The sequence below is a fragment of the Apodemus sylvaticus genome, chromosome 19, assembly GCF_947179515.1.
Source record: "Apodemus sylvaticus chromosome 19, mApoSyl1.1, whole genome shotgun sequence".
Lineage (NCBI taxonomy): Eukaryota > Metazoa > Chordata > Mammalia > Rodentia > Muridae > Apodemus > Apodemus sylvaticus.
This window is the reverse complement of record NC_067490.1, coordinates 3,658,461-3,682,870: the sequence shown is the minus strand read 5'-3', so window position 1 is coordinate 3,682,870 and position 24,410 is coordinate 3,658,461. Positions and strand designations below refer to the sequence as shown.

General features: G+C 42.1%; 1 protein-coding gene across 8 annotated transcripts in view; it reads right to left on the bottom strand.

Annotated features, from left to right (window-relative positions):
* The window catches only part of LOC127669619 (H-2 class I histocompatibility antigen, D-B alpha chain-like), a 450,763-nt gene that overhangs the window by 288,909 nt on the left and 137,444 nt on the right, over nt 1-24,410 (bottom strand). For 2 of the 8 annotated variants that reach the window (XM_052163750.1, XM_052163755.1), the window contains exon 7: nt 23,959-24,035. The exons of 3 other annotated variants lie outside the window; for them this stretch is intronic. In XM_052163750.1, coding sequence (XP_052019710.1) covers nt 24,031-24,035 — 5 coding nt within the window. In that variant the 3' untranslated portion in view covers nt 23,959-24,030. 3 more of the 8 variants (XM_052163735.1, XM_052163716.1, XM_052163757.1) reach the window with 3 other exon arrangements.

The window sequence follows — 24,410 nt, the reverse complement described above, 5'->3', positions numbered from 1 at the left end:
GGTTAGTCTTCAACTCAGGGTTCTGCCTGTCTCTGGGTATGCAGGACCACGGCCCAGAAAATGTTCTTAATCTGATTACCATAGAAGCCTACTGATTTTTTGTTTGATCATGGTAGTAGAAAAATAGTCAACAACTGAGAGAATAGGCTGCATAATGGTGGCAAAAGATCATCTCTGCCCATGAATCAGTTTCTAGACTTGAGCCAGTTTACACACCCAGAATGCCTTGAATGACTGAATGGTCCAGTTACCCCGAGTGAGTATCTTATAAAATACATAAAAGGTAGCCTTTCTCCAGTCCTTTCCTAGTGTAATCTACAGATTTTCACCAGGGTAAACCATACACTGTGGGAAAGAAAGAATCAGACTTACCAGGGTCTACTGGATACAAAGTCATAAAATAGGACACACAGTAACCTATTATCAAATAGAAGTGATATATAAGTAATCAGGACTAGACAGGTCCTAGAGGCACAAGGAAGTTACATGAAGTCTTTGCTCAAATGCCTATGGCCTCTACTCCTGTTACAATGCCATCTGCTGCCAAGCATGCACCTGCAGCCTCATGAGGTGCCTTGTTATTGGAAGACTAAGGAAGAAGAGACCAGGGCCTGTCTTGCTGATGGTATATAAGGATTATAGGTACAGAAGAGAGTGAAGATTTCCAACTTAAAGAGCCAGTAAATATCTTCAACAAAATTATAGAAGAAAACTTCCTTAACCTAAAGAAAGAGATGCCCATGAACATACAAGAAGCCTACAGAACTCCAAACAGACTGGACCACCAGAAAGTCCTCCTGGCACATAATAATCAAAACACCAAATGCACTAAACAAAGAACATTAAAAGCAGTAAGGGGAAAAGGTCACATAAGTTATAAAGGAAGGCCTATCAGAATTACACCAGACTTCTCACCTGAGACCATGAAAGCTAGAAGATCCTGGGCAGATGTCACACAAACCCTAAGAGAACACGAATGTCAGCCCAGACTACTATACCCAGCAAAACTCTCAATCACCATAGATGGAGAAACCAAGATATTCCATGATAAAACCAAATTTACACAATATCTTTCCACATATCCAGTCCTTCAATGGATAATAGATGGAAAATGCCAACACAAGGAGGGAAACTACACCCTAGAAAAAGCAAGAAAGTAGTCTTCCCAACAACCCAAAAGAAAGTAACCACACAAACATAAATATAACATCAAAAATAACAGGAAGCAACAATCACTATTCCTTAATATCTCTTAACATCAATGGACTCAATTCCCCAATAAAAAGACATAGACTAACAGAAATATTTTTCATGTAAATCTTCAATATTATCAGAAAATGTTTATAATTACACTTTCAATCAACTTAGAAATATTTTATGCCTACCATTTTATCTGTGTAATTTTCCATGATACTCTTCAGTTTTAACATGTTATTCTATATTTTTCTACAATTTTATCAGAAATATTTCCCACGTAAATCTTCAATTCTATCATAAAATGTTTATAATTACACTTTCAATCAACTTAGAAATATTTTATGCCTACCATTTTATCTGTGTAATTTTCCATGATACTCTTCAATTTTAACATGTTATTCTATATTTTTCTACAATTTTATCAGAAATATTTCCCACGTAAATCTTCAATTCTATCATAAAATGTTTCTACTTCCTTTTTCAATCAATTTAGCAATGTTTTGTCTACCATTTTACTCTTTAATTTTTCCATGAAAATTGTCAATTTTAACATATTTTTCATCATTTTCATCATTATATATTTCATCAGTTTTGTCAGAAATATTTCCATGTGAATCTTCAATTTTGTTATAAAATGTTTTTACTTCCTTTTTCAGTAAAAAAAAAAAAAAGTACAAAGAATAAAATCACAGCAAATAAAAGAAAAAAAGTCAATGGGAAACTACAACAGCCTAATCCAGGCAGGATGACAGAGGGCACAGACCCTTCAGGAATGGAGGTAAGGTGGTCACTCCTCCACGAAAGGAGCTAAGACCTGCAGAGGTGCTGGTGAAAGAGAGGAATGCAGAATGGGTAGCAGAGGAAGGTGGTTATAAACACCGGTCAGGAGAGCAGGACATTCAGCCCAGGACACTGAAGAGGACAGACACATGAAGCAGAGGAGCAGGAACTAACCACAGGGCAGAAAATAGTGTCAAAGAAATGGGATTATATATTATGAAGTAGCCAGGGAACCAGCCAAAGCTATTTGACCAAGGCTGTAGCAAATAAGATAAATTGCAGAGTCCTTATTTCTCTAAACAAAGAGGCTTTGTGGAACCCATGAGGTTACCTGCTGAAACCATGTGACCAGCTGCAGAAATGCAGACATGCGCATTTCCGTTGCATTTGTTTAAGAATGTATTTGTACGAATATTGCATTCTCTTTTCTGTTTCTTTATGACCCGACGTAGCATCAATTAAGAGAATTATCAATGGCTATCATATTTAAATTGGAGATACTGAAAGAATCTCCCTCAAGGGACATTGCCACTTTTTCTGAATTTATAATGTATTTGCAATTGTACGAGTGACAGTTTTCTTTTTTTTTTAAGATTTATTTATTTATTTTATGTAAGTACACTGTAGTTGTCTTTAGAGACTCCATAAGAGAGAGTCAGATCTCATTACAGATGGTTGTGAGCCACGATGTGGTTGCTGAGATTTGAACTCAGGACCTTTGGAAGAGCAGTCAGTGCTCTTAACCACTGAGCCATCTCTCCAGCCCGAGTGACAGTTTTCTCATGTTTCAATATTATTATGATCTGGTTATTGATTTTATTTGGAAGCTAAACATGACACAAGGAGACATGATTGTGTGTCGAGGTTTTTATTATGACATTAATAAGTGGTGTTTTTTCTCTAACCCAGCTTGCTCTCAAACAATTGACACAGAGAGACTGTGGTTTATTAGCTTTAAAGCAGCAGGGATTTTCCCTTTTGCCCCAAATCCTCAGTTTTGTGGTTTTCACAGGTCCTTATGATCTTCAGGCTGAAACACAACTTCTGAGTGAGATTACACCTCAGGCTCCTCCCCTGATTGTTACACAACACCACACTCTCCAGTCACAGTGACATACACACACACACACACACACAAACCACGTGTGATCCCGGCACTTGGCATGCAGAAGTGAGGCAGGAGGATCATTCAAGGTCTGGACTGGAGAGATGACTCAGAGGTTGAGACCTTTAACTGCTCTTCTACAGGTACCTGTAGAATTCTTAGAAATCTCGGTGGCTCACAACCATTTTTATGCAGATCTGGCGCCCTCTTCTGGTGGATAGGCACATAAGCAGGCAGAACACTGTGTACATAATAAATCTGAAAAAAAAAATCCACGGTCAACCTGAGCTTCAAGACATAACAACCCAAAGAGCATAAATGAACACACAGGCTTCATAGACCAGTAGCATCAGGGATCACTCTTAGGGGGAGTTGTGTGGATTTCTTCCTTCCCTCGCTGAATCCCTAAGATCAGTGTGTACATCTAGTGCAGGGGACCCTAGAGTCCTGCACTAGGGTTTGGAGGTGTTCCTAAGTCCTGCAATGACCCCCAATACTGTTCAGGGATCGCTTTCTTTACAGAAATCTTATGGGTGTTTTGCCTCCATGTGTGTCTGTGTGCCAGGTGCATGGAGTGCCCCAGGCGGCCAGCAGAGGGCGCCCTATCCCCTCTGAGACTGGAGCTACAAGTGGGTGAGAGCTGGGACTGAACCCAGGTCCTCTGGAACAGCAGTGAGCATTCTTCACCTCTGAGCAATCTCTCCAGCTCCATGATTTTACTCAGAAGTGACACCATCTTTATTTTTATGCTGTGACTCTCTGTGATTCTTTTCTCTGCAGCACAGGGCCTCACTCAGGCCTGAGCCCCTAACTACCCTGCAGAGAGGGTGTGAACAGGAGAAGCCCTGGGTCCCTCAGGGTCACAGAGTCCAAGAGAAGGAGCTTCCCACACTGTCCCCACAGTGCTCAGTCTACACAAACGTCTGATGTCGTCCAGCACCAATGCATCATGGGTAACATAACCCACAGTCAGAACATTGCAGATGCCCTGTGTAGGCTGATATTGTCCCAAACCTACTTTAATAAGCTTACTTAAATGTTTTAACTTCTCTTCTAGCTCACCACCCACCAGTGGTAGTGGAAAGGAAGGGTTACTAGGGCAGAGGAGGGTGTGGACCTGTTTAGAAATAGTTTTTTGGGGCGAGTCCACTCTGCATTGTCAGGATATCAGCAGGTGAGTTCACAGGAGTCAGCAATGGCAGTTCAATCCAGAAGGAACTGTGTTTTTTGTTTTTGTTTTTGTTTTTGTTTTTGTTTTTGTTTTTTTTGGAAGGTGCTGGAATCTAATATTTTATTTTACAGAGGAATTAAAAGAAGATACACGTTATATGTAAGCTATAAAAAACCTTTGTGATTCATGATGTGAAAATTGGTTACAGAATAAAGAAAGAAAAACCATCCATAGTAGGTTTTAAGAATGGAAGCTCATATTATACAGAATAAAGCAAATGGACTCTGTGACTTCCCCCTGCCCACTGCCATCAAGAATAGAAGGGAGGAATTGTGACTTCCTACTGCTCTCAAGAATAGCAGCCAGCAACCTGACCACCCACCTCCTGAAGAACAAGAAGAACCAGTTTCCAGCCTTCAGGGGAGGGGCTTGGTCTGCCTTTGTTTCTTGGGAGAGAGGGATTATTAAAGATGGAGACTTGGACCAGAAGCCATGTGTTTTTGTGTCTCTCCATGTGATTTCTCTTGCAGCCTGTTCCTTACCCATCCAGAGAATCCACGGTTAAGATGTGAGAGCTGGACTCTACATATGGCGCCAACGTGGATTATAACTGGAAACGGAGAGGCAGAATGAGGTATGTTGTCTGTATTTAGGAGCCCCAAGGAAAAAGAAAAGGAAAAAGTTTATGTACCGGACACGGTAAGCAACAGGGTATTAATTTAGCGCTAATAATGTCATTTATTTCTAAAGAATGTTGCTGCAGATGTGTGTAAAGATACAGGCTAGACTGACTCAGTATGTAGGCCCTGCACTGAGATCAGCTAGGATGTAAAGACAACATGGAACAGGGAATTTAGTTAGGCAATTGTCCGCAGTCTAAACTGCATCAGGCAAGAGAAATAGGGCATAAATTATAAAACAAAATAAAAACAGGAAAAAAGGAAAATGGATGCAATTGCTTAACAACAAGCGCGCTTCTCTTTCTGTGTATCTTTCTATGTTGTTTGTCGCGGTGCACCGATTGTTTGTCTACATGTACATTTATTTGTCTGTGTTTTGTGTGAATGAGTGTTTGTTTCATGCTAAAAATAAAAATTGATTAAAATTCCGTCTGCTGGGGCCTTGAGCTGTCAGGCCGCAAGCTGATTCAAAACCTCGTGCAGCAGAGGGCCATGAGCCGGTGGTAGCTGCGGTGGTGTGCTCAATCTTTTCTTTATTTTCTTTCTCTTAAAGGACAAGTAGCCTCCAGATTGGGGAAAACTCTGGTTTAACTTATAAGATTTGGGTAATTGCTTTGTTCTTGTTTTTAATTGGTCTTAATGGTATAAGGTTTTACATGTCCTGACTATGGAGTTATAGATTTAGAGGCTGGTTTTGGCTGATGGCTTAGAGTTGCAGCCATTTAGACCGCTAAGTTTGAGCGTTCGCTTGAGCCAGTAGGGAAGAGGCTGGAGCCGAGTCCCTGCCATGCAGGCCCCGGTCACTTTGATTCAGGCCCGGCTAGAGAGAGTCCAGAACTCTGTGGGCCACGAGCAGGTTGCCCAGGCGGCCCATGTCACAGGCGCGGTGCTGGGCACAGGCCGATAATGGCAGCGGCTAGAGTGAACCCAGAACTCTGCGGGTGGCCCAGGCGGCTCTGATGGCGGCCTGGCTAGAAGGAGCCCAGTATCCCGCGGGCCCTAGGCCGATGGCCCCTGGCCGGCCTCGGCAGAGCACAGCATGACTTCGCCTTAGCAGGCGGCCCTGGTCGAATGTGCCATGGCCCCTGTGGTTTTTCAAGCAGCTGGAGGCGAGCATGAGCGCTGCAAACGGCTGCTATGGCAGCAGAGCACAACGCAGCTTGGCCTGGTTCTTTGGCTATGACTCTGGCCAAGGCCTGAGGAACTCAATTTTTTCGTGAGACAGCAGAAGGGAAGTGTCTCCCCTGCCACTTCCTCCCTGCGCGCCACGCCTGGGGCCGCGGTTTTCCAAGCGTGTGGTGGCGTGGTGTCTAGAGCTCGCTCAATGCTAGGCTTGGGCTCTCTGCTACTTCTGGCCAGCAAGGCTCAGAAGAATGCTCTCCGCCCTCCAGCCTTCCCGCAGGTGGGGAGAGGTACTGTCTCCTCCGCCTTAGAGCTCTCCTACCAGGTGCGCTCCGGGCCTAGAAAATATTGTGATAGATTCATACAGATATAATTCAAAATACAATTCAAATATAGCCTTGCCTTATATGAGAAGGAGTGTTTTGTCTCTGCTTCAATACAAAAAGCTGAGATCTTACATTTTTTAATATATTTTATTTATAGAAATCTCTTTTGTTTTATAAAATATTTGTTTACAAAAATGTTTTGTTTATAAAAAACAGGCCTTTGCTTATGGGTTTTTAAAATTTTTTTAAATAAATAATTTTCAAAGGTTATTAAAATAAATTAATTGGCTAAGACATCTTTTTAAGCTTGCCACAGGAGCACTTAAACCTCTGTTTTCAAGGCAGACAACGCTGCTATTATCAGCTGTTTATGATATGCATTCACTGCCGTTCCTTGGCAAAAATAATGTTGATATGCAATCACATTTTTTGTGCAGAAAATAAAGTTTTTTATATCCTTCAATAAAGATATTGATGTGTTGTTAAAATGTTATAGAGATATTTTAAAGAAATATTTTAAGAGCCTAATAAAATGTTTATTCCTTGCTTCAAGCAGCAATCAAATTAATTATTATTAATGGTTGATCTATTACATGGCAAGCCTTTTTAGGCAAAATTAATAATTGTGGTCCAAAAAATAAGTTGTTTCAATTTACTTTATATTTCTATATGTACATCCCATAAATTATACATCAGCTATGGCACTAAAGTTTATATAACGTCTATTCCTTTAAGTTTTCCCTGCTTCAGCACTTGGGTGCTATAGCAGCTATTTTTAAAAAGTTAAAAATCAATCTTTTAATAATAATAATATATATATAAAGCTCATGGTTTACAATTGCTTAAAATTGTTCTATTTTTAATACTAATTCTTAACTTTTACAATTGTTTATACAAATGTAATTCAAATTTCAAAGGATATGTTCTCTAAATTACTATCCTTTAGATATTTATAAGCTAACCCAAAGGCTAGAGAGATAGCCATGGGTGCTGAGAGCTGAACTCTTGTATTTTATGTTTGTAAGCCTGGAGAGATGGCTCAGCTGCTAAAGGCTAGGCCCTCATTCATGGAACATAAGAGCTCGAATCCCAGCGACGACATGATGGCTCACAACCAACTGTGATGAGATCTAACGCCCTCTTCTGGTGTGTCTGAAGACAACTACAATATACTTATTTATAATTTAATCTTTAAAAAGGTGCCTGGACAGGACCCCTTGGGTCAGGGCACATAAAGTTTATATCCCAAAGAGGGTATATAGAAACATTCAGATGTACAAGCACATTTATTATTTGTATCATCAGAAGAGTAATGGCTTAAAAAATAATTTTATATTTTTATGTACATCAAATTATAAAGATTTGTTCTTGATGTCCTCAATTTCTGTTTCTACCACATAATGGTGTTGATTCTAGAGGACTTAATTAACTTTTACAGATAATTGATACTCATGTTTCTAATTTAGAATATTAAAATATGTACATAGTTATGATTCATTTTGGGGCATTCTAGTTGCAACTGCTCTAACAAAAGGAAACTGAGAATGATATGTTTATTTTCCTTAGTTACATAGTTATTGCCTATGTTATAGTATATGCTTAGTGTTCCAACTTAGATTAGAACAAACATTGGAACTGGCCATTTAATAAATAAAGGCTATTCATTTGAGATAACTTTGACAATTTGATTCTTTATTATGCTCAAAGATGAGGTAATATAAAACATTTTTACAAAACAAAACAATATCTTCTTAAAAAAGAAAAACAGAGGGGAAATGGTATCCCCGTGCATATAATTTGAATCATGCATATATATTTTTAAGGCATATATATTTTTAAGAAAATTTTAAAATTTGGATGCCAAGGATATCTTGCTAAATATATATGGCTTCCTATCACTAGGCATGCCAATGCCTAGATGAGATAGAAGAATTCACTTATTGGCATTGCTGTTGTCCTCAAGATAGATTAATAAAATTTCTTAGATATGCATGAGGTTGTATTTCCTAATAGGATCTTTATAGCCTCTGCATAAAAATACTCTTGATTTTTATAAATGGCTCTTTGGAAGGAAGAGCTAGATATCTTATTTATAATCAACAGGTGGTTATAGAAACATCTGGGCTCAGCTCAGTTAGCAGAGTTGACAATGATATTAAATGTTTTTCAACCTATAAGAAATAGTTTTAATCCTTTTACAATTAGCTTGTATATTGCAAAATGTGTCCTTTATTGGAAACCTATGGCATGTTTAATTTTAATACGCCATCAGGATCTTTGTTTTCACTATTGTAAAACAATGCCCTAACTGCCTTTCCTTATCTCCAGCTCCCCATTTAGCGGTTATCTATGTGGCCTTATGCCCTATCATTATTGACAAATGGATGTAACTTGCTATGCAAAATTGGAAAATTAAAATTTATACATGTTTGCATTGATTCTTTTTCAAGATTTCTTTTCACTTATCTACATTCAAGAGAAGCCTCTAAATGTAATCAATCATTGTTCACAAGTTTTTATACCAAGGGATTGCCATGGTTAAATGGCGGGACTCATTAACCAATACATAGAACGGTCCAGACCCTGTTTTATTATAGAAAAGATGTTCTATTTATATTTTCTCTCAAAAAGAAGATGGAGCCAGAAAGATTGATATGGTAGGTAAATAGAGACCCTGAATCAGCTGGTAAGTATGACTAATTCAATAATGTTCTTAAAGCTACTTCTCCCATATTGGGAAGGTAGGCTGCTTTTCCTCTAGCCATTAATTTGCAACCAGGTTTTATTCCCGAGCTACTAATTTACGACCAAATTAAATACCATGGGCCCTCCAGAGAAACAGTCCAAGCAGTTTTTCCTTTTAATCTCCTATTTTGTGTTTCAAGCAGATATCTCTCAGATATAACACTCGAAGGTGGGCTGCTACAGCAATGGCTTCCAGGACTCGAAGGTGGGCTGCTATGAAAGCCAGCCAACTCATGTTCACAGGGCATTTACTTTACCAGTGGATCTCCACAAATGGAGCTGCACAGAACTCAGATCTATGCATGTTTGTTAATTAAAACAAACATGGGCACTAGTTATGAGGTGCTAGGCAAGGCACTGCAAAGGAAAAGGGAAATGTCCTGCTTCTGAGTTTACCTGAAAGTAATCCTGGCTGCATAAGGGTTGACATTGAAAGATTGTCCTTAAATTATTAAGGCAGTCTATTTCCCCTCCCCTGAAAAAGATGTCAATTAATATTTAAGGGGGTCGAGGCCAATGCTTTCCCTCACAGGTCAACGCCCATTGTCTTTTGGCGAATATAGTTATCCACTGGTTTTTCTTAAAATTAAAAAAAAAAAAGGAGGAATTAGGACCTCCCCCTGCCCACTGCTCTCAAGAATAGCAGCCAGCAACCTGACCACCCACCTCCTGAAGAGCAAGAAGAACCGGTTTCCAGCCTTCAGGGGAGGGGATTGGTCTGCCTTTGTTTCTTGGGAGAGAGGGATGATTAAAGATGGAGACTTGGACCAGAAGCCATGTGTTTTTGTGTCTCTCCATGTGACTTCTCTTGCAGCCTGTTCCTTACCCATCTCTCCTTCCAGAAAACCCACGGTTAAGATGTGAGAGCTGGCCTCTACAGGACTCCAACTTATTTACTTTCTTTTACACATGATTAATTTCATAGTATACAAAAGTGAACAAATAAAATTATGAGTTAAAAGCAAGAAGATTAATTACAATGTTGAGATATTTTTGTATACATAACACAAATGCTCATTGTATAGCTTAGTATTTCTTGAATTCTGAGACTTAGGTATTAGTTTGGGTATTTATGCATTCAAGAATTATATTTAGAATTTAGTAATATAAATTTGATAAAATATGGATATACCTCACATTTTCATATTTCTCCTGTTAACAGGGCTTGGAGAAAAGATAAATTGGGAATAGGAAAATCTCTTTATTTCCATGTTTGCTTGTATTTATTTGTAGAAATCCTGACTAATACTAGGATCAAGGGTTCCATTGGATGGCCTTTCATATTGTTTATCTAAGGGAAATTGAGGCCAATTTTGACTGTACAGGTACATAAATTTAGGGCTCTTCAGGTTTGGTTTCAGATGCACAGGTTGGAGGTTTCTAAGAAACATCCCAAGAGAGTGAGAGGGTAGGAAAGGTACTCCTCCTCAGGGTGAGGAGGGGAAGGGGAGTGCCACTGCAGCCTGTAGCCATGGGTGCCCCCAGACTCAGGGAGAACAAAATGAGGACCAGCTGCTCAGTGGGTCATCACCACAACTCAGCAGCCATCAGCTTAGCCTGACTAGGCTTAGGAGGCTCAATGCCTGGGACCAGGACTTTTGTAGAAGCCAGAAGTAGAATGAGAACCAGGCTCTCATAGAGGATCTTGTCCATAAGACAGGTTTAGGAATGGAGTCTCAAAAGTCATGAGGGCCTGGAGTAGCTGTGGAATTTATGGGCAGCTCCAAAGTGAGAGAGGTAGGAGAGGGCAGGAAGGGTCACAGGAGCCCAGCAGGGCCTAAGGGGTGCACCTAAAACCTCAAGGGCCTGGAGGCGCTGTGGAGAGGCAGCTCTGCAGGGAAGGTGAGAAAAGGGCAGGTAGGGGGCACCATGACCCAGGAGACCTCTGGAACTGCAGAACAGCAGCTCCAATGGCAGGAGGATGGGTCGGGTGATGAGGGCCAGCTGTAGCCTAAAGACTGTGACTGGAGATCCCTCCACCTCAAAGACAACAGAGGGTGCTGGACACTCAGTGGTCATTTCCTCAGAGCCAGGGAAACATTTACACTTAACAAAAGATATAGGCTTTGATTTTTTAAAACCCATTTGTAAAGACTTATTTATTGATTGATTGGTTGATTGATTATATGTAAGTACACCGTACCTGTCTTCAGACACCCCAGAAGAGGGCATCAGATCTCATTACAGATGAATGTGAGCTACCATGTGGTTGCTGGGATTTGAACTCAGGATCTTTGGGAGAACAGTTAGTGCTCTTAACTGCTGAACCATCTCTCCAACTCCAAAACCTACTTATAATAAGGGTTCTTAAATGCTTTAACTTCTAGCCCACCACCCATCAAAGGTAGTGGGAAAGAAAAGTAATTAGTATATCAGAAAACTGGACCAGTTTAGATATAATTCTTTGGAGCAAGTCCAATCTGCATTGTCAGGATATCAGCAGTTCAGTTCACATGATCAGCAGCAGGAGCTTAATCCACACACAAACACCTTTCAAGAATTGGTGTTTAGAAGTAACATTTTGGTCCAGTTTCAAACTCCAATTGCGAGGATAGAAGCAGTCCAGTTCTATGTTTTCACGATATCAAACAGGAATCAGCAGCGAGGACACGACCCAGCAGAAATGGCCAGACCTTCCCTAAATCAGTACAAGTCAGCAGGAGTGACCAGGATCAGCAGGGACACCAGGAGAAATTCTCTGCTGTGACTCTCTCAACAAAGTGAAGATCAGGGAAGACAGAGACTTGAGACCAAGAGGTGTTGCAAAGCTAGCTGTGCAAGCCCACCGTCGCTGTCCATCGCATCCTATTAGATTCCCTCCAAGAATCCTGTGTCCTTCCACAGCTCAGCAAAGCACCACATGAATCAGCAAAACTCCACAGGAGTCTTCCTTAGCAACACACCATGCTAGTCTGTTTTAGCAAAACTCCATGTGAGTCTGTATCAGGTGATATATCCAGAAACTTCCACTTCACTCTGACAATTGGCCCAAGTCCACAGAAGTGCCAAGAAGCCTCCAGAACACCATTTCTTTCTATGAAGTCACAACAAACAATGACCAGCAAGGAATAGCTAGGTACCAATGTCATCAAGCATCTTCTACCACCTGTTGGTCATATTTTTTTAACATCATGTGTCCGTTCACATGCTTGCTTTAGCAAATCATCCTCTCATCTGTGTGCCCCAGCAAAAACATTTGACATAACTGACTTTCCAATAAAACCAGAATTTTCTACTTCTAAAAGAGGAACCTTGCTGAATTGTTCTGGTGGGTGGAATATTAATCAATCAGTGAGCCAGAAGGTGAGACTCCTGCAGGCCAACTGGAAATGGGGATAGGGTCTTAGTGCGAATCAGACCCCAGGACTGCGGAGAGCACAGGCACCAGGAGAGCCTATTCCAGTCACTGCACCAAAATATGTGTTTCTGCTCAGACAGGAGGGCACCCTAGGACTCAGAAGCCCAGGAATCTCACAGCTCTGAGGGAAGAAGGTGTCGCAGGTGAAGGGCACCTGAGACATGAAATAGCACAAAATGAAGAAAAGGAGGAAACAAAACTATTGCTGAAAACTATACAGGATATTTCCCACTATAAATTTTGAGAGACTGGTAGAATTTCCTATACAAGGATTGATAGGTTTCCGGCTCAGGGGTTGGTGGGCTTCTGTGGGAAGCTCAGGAACTTGTGGTTTTGCTCATTTTGTTTGCTCAGGGATTGGTAGTTATGTTCCACGGCCCCTCCCTCCCCCTCCTCTGTAATGAGCTCCTGGGTAGGAAGTCCTTCCTGGCCACAGGTGGCTTTTGCTGAGGTGCCATCTCTGTGGAGCTGCTGGGAGAGGCTGTAGAGGAGTTGCCCCCATCATGGACTGCTCCTGAGGGGCAGCTCCTGCTTAGGGGGAAAGAGATTCACAGCCAGGGACAGCTGCTGTGATGGCTTCAGGCTGATGGTGCCTTGGTGCAGCCATTGTCACAGGAGCCACCAATGTTGACAGTTCCTGTGGGGGCATCTTAAAGCTGGGGTGAGAAGGCAGGGCCTGCTGCAGCTTTGAGCAATTTTGCAGTATGCTTCATGGTCCCTAAGTTTGGAGGTGCTGGTATTGGGAAAATTGGGAGAAGGGGCTGTTTAAGCAGATGGGTGGAGAACTTTGGGAGAAGCAGTGGGGAAAATGTTTGAAGAGGCTGGGCTGGAACCCAGGAGGAGGCTGGAACCCAGGAGGAGGCTGGAACTCAGGAGGAGGCAGACAGGGAGTTAAGAGAACTTGTTACTGTTTGTAAAAACAAAGAGACAAACAAACAACCCACACACATTTTACAAGTTGTATCCAACCCGGAGTATTGCAAAATGGGAGGTTTGATTTCAAGTAGCAGAGAGCCAAAGGCAGTAAAAGGAAGGATGGATACTTTGTTTCAAAATACCAACAACAGCTCCTTCTTGAGGCAGGTCCCGCAAGGTTTTCAGCAGCAGTTTTCTGTTCCATTTTCCCTCATTTCTGGCTACATTGTATATAAAAAGGACCAAAGATTTGACTGAGCAACTGGAATAAATACGGGAAGAAATGGAGAAGCTGGTGAATCAACAACTGTGGGAAAAGGGAAACAAGAGGCCTTGCTCCTCGCTCCTTTCTGAAATAGTAACAGAGTTGGCTGTGAAGCTAGAGAAACTGAGAATACAGACAGACTTGATGATGAATGTAAAACACAAGAAAGGGGAGGGGTACTGGAGAGATGGCTGCTCTTCCTGGGTCCTGAGATCAATTCTGGGCAACCACATGACTGCTCACAACTGTCTGTAACTGCAGCTCCAGGGAATCTGGTACCTCAAATACCATTGCACATAAAATAAAAACGGTTAAATTATCTGTAATGGGGTCCAATGCCCTCTTTTAGTATGTCTGAAGCGAGCAATAGTAAAGTTTACTCATATATACACAATTATTTTTAAAAAATGAAAGAAAAGGGAGACCAAATAGGTTCATTCCCAGAGATGGAACCAGAGAGAGTGAGTTTCCCCAGGTAGAAAGAGAGGAAGGAATGGTGTCAGAGGGCAGTCAAGTCAACAACATAGAAAAGCTGAAGGGTGGTCAGATGAGACAGCCATGTTCTGGAGACAGTTAAATTCAGCCCCTTGTGAGGACAGGCTGTCCTGTGTCACAGAATCACCAACAGCATTCCAAGTAGTTACAGGCATATGCTTGCTAATGGAGGTAATACACAAGGTTATGACAAGACAGGATAGCATGCTGTAGAAATGATGGACATAAGGCATTTTAAAGAGGCAAGGATGTCTTATGGGAAGCACTTGTCCTGTGTGAAACAAACCCTAAATAATTAAACTAGTCAACATAGAATTACTACCCAAGACAGAGAGGGCCTGGTAACAGCTGTACTGGAGCTGGTCCTCCACTGCAATGGTTGCCATGATGGAGAGAGAAGCCAGGAATGTGGATCAGCACAAAGGAGCAGGGGAATTAACATAGCACAGGTCCAGGTGACAGGTGGATGGGCTGATATGCGAGAGTGGGTTCAATTTGAACATACAATCTTAGAAGGATGTTGCTTAGGAGCATTAAGAAGATGAGACAAATTTGAATTGTCAGGAAAGAAGTCCACCACATCATTTAGAAAAATTATACAAGTCTCAGGGGAAACCTCCACTGATTGTGTGTGTGTGTGTGTGTGTGTGTGTGTGTGAGTGTGTGTGTGTGTGTGTGTGTGAAGATTAGTTTCAGCTGTGAACAAAGCCATGTCAGACCCTAGGGTGAGACAAGTACTAATTGCCATCTTGGCATCTGAAAATGCAAACATGGAAAGAAAATGTCGTTAGGCCTTTAAAGACGAGGACAGCATCTATACTGATATTGGTTCGAGCCTATATAAAGCCACAGTAACTGAATGAGCCATAGCTAAAGGTTTTAGATCTCAACATGCACGGTGCTCTAACTGTGGGAAATACAGCAAAAAGACCTTGAACCATCTGGTAATGTTCTCAGATCTCAAAATGCCCTGTGTTTTAAACGTGGGAAACATGCTCACCAGAAACAAAACTGTGAACAAGGCATCTTCCGCAGTGGCCCCAGTGAACTCTGTATAACCAAATTTTACAGACTGAGAGGGGAAATGTCTCCTGGGATTTTGCGGAACAGCCTGTACAGAAGCCAAAAATCTCACTTGGCAAGTTCCAAAACTCTCCTCCTTCTCAGTAGCTGGGACCAAGTTAAACCAAGCTATTGAGCAGGGCCAGTAGTTCTCAAGAAGCAGTTTGCTCTGAACTTCCTCCTTTTCTCTCTTCACAGGGATTCCTAAAGCCTGGCCTTTGAAGGTGACTCACTGACCACCAAACTCCCTTTTAAGAATTGCAATGCTTTGCCTCATAGTCATTTACATAATTACAACCTTCCAACCACATGCAGGCTTATATGGCTGTGCGCATATGTGGATGAGGGTGGCTCTGGCACTCTGGTACAGAAAGCATTGATTAAGTCAGGAAGTTTTTTACAAGGTACAAGCTAAATGTTAGATCAGGATTTCTCACAAAAACTTGTTTAGATACAGGGGGTATAAGAAACTTCAAATTCGCCAGGCGGTGGTGGCGCACACCTGTAATCCCAGCACTCTGGGAGGCAGAGGCAGGCAGATTTCTGAGTTTGAAGCCAGCCTGGTCTACAGAGTGAGTTCCAGGACAGCCAGGGCTATACAGAGAAACCCTGTCTCGAAAAAAAAACAAAAAAAGAAAAAAGAAACTTCAAACTCTATGAAGGTTTACTGTAAACTAATAGTGACCTGTACTCTAATGAGGAAGTTTGACGGCATCTGTAAATTTATCCTCTGTATCTGTTACATGAGAAACATTGTACCTGATTGATTTTGCATTTCCTTGTATCAAATGGTTATGATAATTGTGCCTGCCTCACTGGCTACATCTTTTGAAATGGTAATACCAACTCTTCGTGTATAAAAATCCTTGCTTTAACGCTCTTAAATACATTCAGATTCAACCACCTCTGTGTGTGTGTGGTTGTTTCCGTCTGTCATCTCGCCGGACCTGTACCTTCCTGGACCAAAGAATCCTGGTTATCCCATGGCAGAGTTTGGACTGTAACAGGCATCTCTAAGGGCAATGGATATTCCGAATATAAATCAGAGAAAACCCTAGGCTTCCAGGAGTGCTCAGGCAATGTGACAGAACAAGGGTTGCCACTGGACCAAGGAGCGCAGGTCCTAGATAGATAGCCAAGGCGATTTCTTGACAGCATTTTCTTGCCATCAGGAAACCAATGGGGAACCTAACTCAAGTTCAACTGAATAAAGGACAAGCTGTTTGCCCCATGTCAGCCAGGAAATAATGAGTAGGCAGAAAATCATCAACCAAGTGTTGCAGATCTAAAGCATGCTATTGCAGCCAGTGCTGCTCTAGACTTGGCCACAGACAAACATCTTACACTCTTCCTAAAGACTGAAAGTTATAAAATAACTACTGGAGAGATGATGATATGGTCTTTTGCCCTCAGGGACAGTAGGAACAGTCTTGGGAAGAAACAGTTTGAATCTCGAAGGATTGATTGTTCATTCACAAATTATAGTTGTAGATTTCAACTATAAGTGAAATAATGGCTTATGTAAAAAGAGAGATGTCAGTTAGCACAGGTGATGGGATCGTGAGTGTCACTGTTTCCCTACATCAGAGGCTAAGCTGCTCCTGTAGAAAGCTCAGCAGGGTTGGAAGTGTTGGGAATGTGTGTTCTGGCAAACAGCTGTCAATGACTAGAGGCCAAAATTGAGTTATCAAGTGAATCACATTGAAATAGGTTTTGTGGATACAGGATGTAACTATCATGTGACACAAATTGTTGATTTCAGAATGGCCACTTTTAAAGGTTTATACTCAGTTTCTAGGAATAGAAAGAGTTATCTCAGGTAAAATCAAGTGTGTGATGGGTTAAATGTGTGGAACCGGAAGGTCACATAGAAAAGTTAAGATCTCGTGTGGCTGACAGAGCCATAAATTCATGGGGGTGAGATTTACTACAACAATAGAGAACAGAGATTAATATTCCCACAATATGAGCGTCAATCCCTAAAAAGGGGGTGAAATGGAAGATGCTACTGGGGAAATTATTGAAAAATGTCATCCAAAACAACCACAGACTATGCCAGTTGTTCAAAAACAAGACACAACAGGGATTGAGTTTCCAAATTTCTAAGAGGGGTCACTGCTGAAATGGCCCCTATGAAGTGGAAACTAAGGGTTCTTTGGAAGAGCAGCTGTGTTGGATGGGGTTTTGCTGGGGCAAACCCGTGAAGGAAGGTTTTGTTAAAGTGGACACGGGTGTGAAAGGCTGAGGCCGACTCCTGCAGGAATGTTTGCTGAAGCAGCACAGGTGAAAGGCTGTTCTGCTGAAGCGAGCACGAAAGGACACGTGGTGTAAGATTTTTCACTAATGACACGCGTGTATTGGCTGCCTTACATTTCGGGTTTGAGCTGCATGTGTTGGGACTCCATAGGGACTTAGGATCCAAAAATCCTGTGGGGCTGTGGTACAGTTTCTTTTTGCCTTAGCAGACTCAGGCTGATTGGCAGAGTGATGTCAGCTGAGACAGACACATGTGCAGGCAAGAGACGTGTTGAGGCAAGACCTGTGGGAGATGCGTGATGTCTGGCGAGTGTAAACAGGACTCAGCTGACCCTGACTCGGCTGAGCTTGGCTTGCCAGTGCAGTGAGCTCGTGGGTCTCAAGTCTTTGCTGACCTTTACTTCCTTGAAAGGGACACAGCTGAAAACTTCTCCTGACATGGCTCTGGGTCCCTCCTGCTGAGTGGAGCCAAGGCTGAGGCCTGCTGTCTCTGCTAGGTACTGCCACACTGCTTGTCTTAGTCAGGGTTTCTACTCCTGCACAAACATCATGACCAAGAAGCAAGTTGGGGAGGAAAGGGTTTATTCAGCTTACACTTCTGCATTGCTGTACATCACAAAAGGAAGTGAAGACTGGAACTCGAGCAGGTCAGGAAGCAGGAGCTGATGCAGAGGACATGGAGGGATGTTCCTTACTGGCTTGCTTCCCCTGGCTTGCTTAGCCTGCTCTCTTATAAAACCCAAGAATACCAGCCCAGAGGTGGTACCACCCACAAGGGGCCCTCCCCCTTGTTCACTAATTGAGAAAATGCCTCACAGTTGGATCTCATGTAGGCACTTCCCCAACTGAAGCTCCTTTCTCTGTGATAACTCCAACCTGTGTCAAATTGACACACACAACCAGCCAGTACACTGCTGATTGTGTTTGCTCTCCCTACTCTGCCAAACTAGACTGCTAGTGCATCCCTGAACTGTTTGCAAATGGATGGAGAAACCGCTTCTAACCTATGAACTAAACCACTGATTTCCAGACAACACAGAGAGAGTTACTCCAAAAAAACCTTTCTAAACACATCCACTTCCCCTGTATCCTTTCTTTCCTGCTAGCTCTGGGGTTGGAGTTGGGGGAAGGGCTAAAAGAGATGTTAAAGCATTTAAAAAACATAATTAAAAACATGGTTTAAGAAAATTAAAGTTATAGCCCTACCCTTAAAATGGTTGGTTCTCAAGCATGTGTGCATCTCTTTCTAAGGAAAAGTTGCAGGCACTTGATTAGCTGGCACAAGAGCAGCTGGGGCCCAACACACAGAGGAGTCTACCCGCCCGTGGGATTCCCCTGAACCTGCTATAAAAAAGAAATTGGGCTAGGGGTGATGCTTACAGATTTGAGAATTACAATGAATAGTGTAATTAAACCAAATGATATAAAAGAATGACACATTCTAGGCCATGCATACAAAAGACACACCATCCTGCTATTTTACTTGAAAGGTGTAAGCTTAGATTGGGCAGGTTTTGGAGCTATTCTGACTTCCACCCCGCCCACATGTCCCTTGTTGTTTGCTGTCTGTCCTGGCTGTGTGCTCATGGCCCCTCTACTCTCAGGTTACCTCCTCCCCTCCTCTCCTTTAGTCTTTTCCTTTTCTCTCCTGAGACCCTCCACTCAATCTTTAAGTCCCGCCTTACTCCCTCTATTGACCAATCACAGGCTTTAGCTTTTTATTGACAAATTAACTTGGAGGGCAATGCTTACATACCATCACTGGATGTGCATGAGGATCATCTCCTGGGGCAACCAGATCTTGTGGGCCAGTACCTAGGATTTGAATCCATATCAGCACCACAGCAATCCCAACAAATGGGTCCTTACAGCCTGGAATTCCTTTATCTTCTTTATTGACTGTAACTAATTTAAAAGGTTGTTTTTTTTCTGTTCCCTTGCAATAGCAGGATAAGGAAAAATTGCCTTCATATTGCCTGCTTATAGCAATGCTCAGCCTGTAAAATTATGTCAGTGGAAAGTTCTCCCACTGGGCATGTTAAACAGTCTAACCCTGTGTCATATTTAATGTAACAACTGCTAGAAATAATTTGTAGGCAATTTCTTCAATCCATTATTTACCGTTACATGTATAATATTCTGAGGGCTGATTCTGATGTAGACACTTTAGAGAAATTGTTTGGTAAAACCGAAAGGATTTTGCTTTGTTGAGGTTTGAAGATTACTTCTGAAAAAAAAAATAATACAGAGAGGAGATTCCATTCACTAGCTATGCTATAAAATAAGTCAACAGAATATTCACCTGCAGAGGGTACAGATTTGAAAAAAATCACTTGTGAAATCTCAATGATTTTTAAAAATTAATGGGAGATACCAATTGGCTCTGGCCCACCATTGGATTAGTAATTTGTTTCAAATGTTGCAAGTAGATTCAGACATGGACAGTCCAAGGCAGCTAACCAATAAGAAGAGAAAGAGGTAACCTTAATAGAAAAGAGACTGGAAGGTACATATGTGGATGGCATAGATCCCAAACTGGACTGTATTTTGGTTATTTTGCCTTCAACTCCTTCTCCTACTAGGATCATTATGAAAAGAGAAGTAGTATTTTAGAATAGATCTTCTTAACACACAAAGAGAAAAGTTAAAGGCTTATATTAAAAAAGTTTCTGATTTAATTGCACAAGTACAACTCTGCCAATTGTCAGTAATTGTCCCAAGCAAAAATTATAGAGCCTTACACTAATATGGAGATTACATCATTATGGGTAATCATTGAAGATTGGCAAAGAGTTTGTAACAAGTATTTGGAAGAAATTAACAAATATCCTAAAAGAAAACAACTTTCCCTAATAAAAAGAACAAATTTAGCTGGGCGGTGGTGGCACATGCCTGTAATCCCAGCACTTGGGAGGCAGAGGCAGGTGGATTTCTGAGTTCGAGGCCAGCCTGGTCTACAGAGTGAGTTTCAGGACAGCCAGGGCTACACAGAGAAACCCTGTCTGGGGGGCGGGGGGGGGGGGGTGGAGAACAAATTTGATTGTCCATGTATTGTAAAGGTAATGCTAATTCCTGGGGCACTATTCCATACGAATGCAAAAACGTTGGAAATGGCTGCTATAAGTAAGGAAAAAATAAGCAAAGTAATTCAAAGCCCAAATGCTTCAGTTAAAATATCAGCGTTGTGTGTAATCTTTATGGTATTATCAGATTTTCCTGAATCTCTTAGTATAGCCACTGAGTTTCAATATGCAGACAGAGTTGTTCTGCACATAGCAACTGCTGAATTTATTCTGGATAATTCAGAGTTAACCTCGGTATTTTGCAACTGCAACAGGCCTTCAGAAATAGAAACTACCCATGATATGTCACCCATATTCAGTCTCTCACATGCTTGCCAGGTCCATTAAAACAAGGAAATGAAGAAATTAACCATAGGAATGATTAACCATTATTCATAGGAAATGTGTTAGACACCTCAGATACTCATGAAAAACAACACGTTAACAGTTAAGGTGTAAAGAAAACATTTCTATCACCTGGCAACAAGACAAGGAATTTATAAAGAAATGTCTTGTTTTTTGTAGAACCAAACTCCAGTACTCACTAGAAGAAATGCTCAGGGCACCAAAATAAATAAATAAATAATGAAATCTGGCAGATGGATGTGTTTCAGTTTGCAGAATTTGGAAAACTAAAGTTTATATAACACTGAAACATACTCGGATTTCCAATGCGCAACTGCTTTGAGTTCTGAAAATACTAATTCCGCAATTACGCATTTACTAGAATGGTTCCTATGGGAATATGTACAAACCAGGACTGACAATGTCCCTGCACATGTCTCCAATAAGACGCAGCAACTCTTTGCACATGGTAAAGCACATTACAGCTGCACCATCCAATGCTGCAGGGCAATGAGTTGTAGAAAAGGCCTGTCACACCATAAGGAACACACTTGTAAAACAAAAAGAAAGAATTAAGACACAGGGGTGGAATAGATCATGCTCCACTAACTTCATATTTCCTGAGCATTAACAAGAAAGAACAGCAGCTGAGAGACACTGGATCAAGGAAACCGCTGTGGAATTAAAGCAACCTATATACCATAAGGATGTGTTAGCATCAGAATGGAAGTCAGTGAGTGTATGGTGCTGGGATGATGACTGTTTATACTTCCAGAGGACACAAAAGATGTGGATAGTAACATAAGTAATAAAACTCAGAGTTGTCAGGGGGAGGTCTAACCAAAACTTAGCCACAGACCCAGAAAGAGCAAAGAAGAGAGCCTGACCAGTTCCTGCCTTCCCTGCCAGCCAGAAAAGCCTACACCAGACATGTTCAGTTCCTAAGCACTGACAGGCCTATGTCACAGAATATTTTATTATTGTACATAGGAAACCTAAATGTTAGCAAAATATAAAAGCCTAAATAGACATTGCATTTGGCAGATGCAGTTATATGTGGCCTGAAGAGATGTAGTTCGGGTGCCTCTAAATTCTCCATGATAAGAACACTGAAGAATGGAAAGTGCCTGCTTATTTTAAGGCAAGGTGCATGGGAGAGGGCTTGTGGTCTTTGTCCTGTGACCCCAGGCAAGTCAGCAGGTGGTCTTGTGCTGCCCCCCTGAAAGGTGAAAGGGTTCAGACTTTCAGACTCTACTGGCTTTCCCTGGAGCCTTCCCCACCCCACCATGACAATGACATGGCTCTACCTGCCAAGGGTGGAGGGGAGGAGCTAGAGACTTCTTTTATAAGCAATTGGACATTTGACAGCGCTCTCTCTCTCTCTCTGTCTCTCTCTGTCTCTCTCTGTCTCTCTCTCTGTCTCTCTCTCTCTCTCTCTCTCTCTGTTGGTCTGTCTCACTTCCTCTTTCTCTTTTTGTCTCAGCCAGGCAGTGGTGGTACACACCTGTAATCCCAGCACTCTGGGAGGCAGAGGCAGGCAGATTTCTCAGTTCTAGGCCAGCTTGGTCTACAGAGTGAGTTCCAGGACAGCCACAGCTACACAGAGAAATCCTGTCTTGGCAAAAAAAAAAAAAAAAAAAAAAAAACTCCAAAAAACCTATATATTTTTTTTCCTCTTAGCTTTTAAGATCCTTTATGGAATAGGGATTTTCTCTTTGGGCTTGCAACAACAACAAAAAAGCAATTGGTAAGACACAGGTAAAACAGAAATCTAGGAAAGAAAGCTAAGGAGCCTCCTCAGGGTTGGTAGAGCTCAAGAGAAAGGCAGACTGGCTTGGTAGAATGACACACAGAGAGATTTTTAAAGAGCTGGCAGTTTAGTTGTAGAATCAGGCTTGTAAACAGAATCTTATAAATAGTTAAGAAAATAAAGTTTCCTCACTGAGCTGGCAGGATTTTACCTCAGTTTATGAGTCCTGTGTCCTTATTGATATAAATATGAGATAATTTAAACAGATACAGGCCTATAAGAGGGTCTTTGTTCTCCTGCAATACAGACACATCTAAATGCAGAGCAACAACAGGCTGATTAGCAGGACTTTGGGCTGCAAGCTAAAGGTCCACAGAGCTGGAAACAGAGACTAAGACTTCAGGGAGTTAACTCCAGAGCTCAAGATGTAAAAGATAAGATATTCCAGGTATAGGAATTGGTACCCAAGTTACAGGAGAGAGAAGCATTTCTGTCAGGTCTTATCCCAGCTGTGGATGTGCTCCTGAGAGATGAGCAGACAGGTCACACCAGACACCTGAGAACCCTGGAAAAGACGCTGGAGAGAAGGAGAGGCAGAAATCACCACAGTAGCATGGGACAGGGAGCGCCCAGGGCAGCTTCAGGACGGCATCATTAGAAGCTAAAGCAAATGGGTGAGAGGAAATGTAGTGTGACTTATCTTGTGTACCTGGCACATTAAAGAATCCCCAGTTGAGTCTGTTCTTTCGTCCTTGGTGCTCATAATCCTGGGGTCACGACAAGGCTCTGGCATTCCAGTGTCATTGTGATCACAGAATCTCAGCATGTGCTTCCTAGTGATGGAGAGAGCACAGCTCAGAGGTAACAGAGCTGAGGGGCGAACGCACACTGAACCAACCTGGGCACAGTCCTGTCAAACTCAGCTCCCACAGCCTCATCCTGTCCCAAAAACACACAGTGTAGTGACGCAGATTCTGGAAGGTTCTCCATCTACCATGTATTTCTTCAAATAAAACTCTTATGTATTCTCAATCAATGACATTAACAAGCAATCGACCCTCAGGTCATGATGTGAACAATCAAGTTCATATTCAGATTCTCGTTCTCAGTGTAGAAGTGAGGAGCTGCAGCTCAGGGCAGCATGGAGCTGACAGGATGCAGATGTCCCCCAGTGTGTGGCTGGACCAGGAAGGTTGGCTGTGGAAGGGAACACAGGGCAGTGCAGGGACAGGGTCCTGTGTGCAGGGCAGGCTGGGCTCCACAGTTCTTCACATTGAGCCCCGAGGCTCACAGGGAACATCAGACACTGTTGTCTAAAGAGGACTGAGGGCTCTGGGTGTCACAGGAGAGACCTGAACACACTGTCTGTCACTCAGTCCACTCCAGGCAGCTGTCTTCATGCTAGAGAATGAGAGTCATGAACCATCACTGTGAAGACAACATCCCAACAACCCACAGCTCACAGGGGATTCTGGGAGTCCCTGAAACCCAATCATGTCCACATTGCCCCTCCCCAGTCAGACCCCAGAGTGTCACCTTTACAATCTGGGAGAGACATACCAGTGCTTTAGGCTGTCCCTGCCTATAGCTAAAAAAATGTATATGTACAAATATGTATTAATATCACGGCACAACTGAGCCCCTAGAAGATTTCTCTGGAGGAGCTGTTATGGGTTCCCAGAACTTCCAACATCCCCAGCTTCACTCCAATGTCCCCAGGACAATCCTGTCCCCCACACTATCCTGGAGCTGGAGCATAGTCTCCTCCTTGTCCAC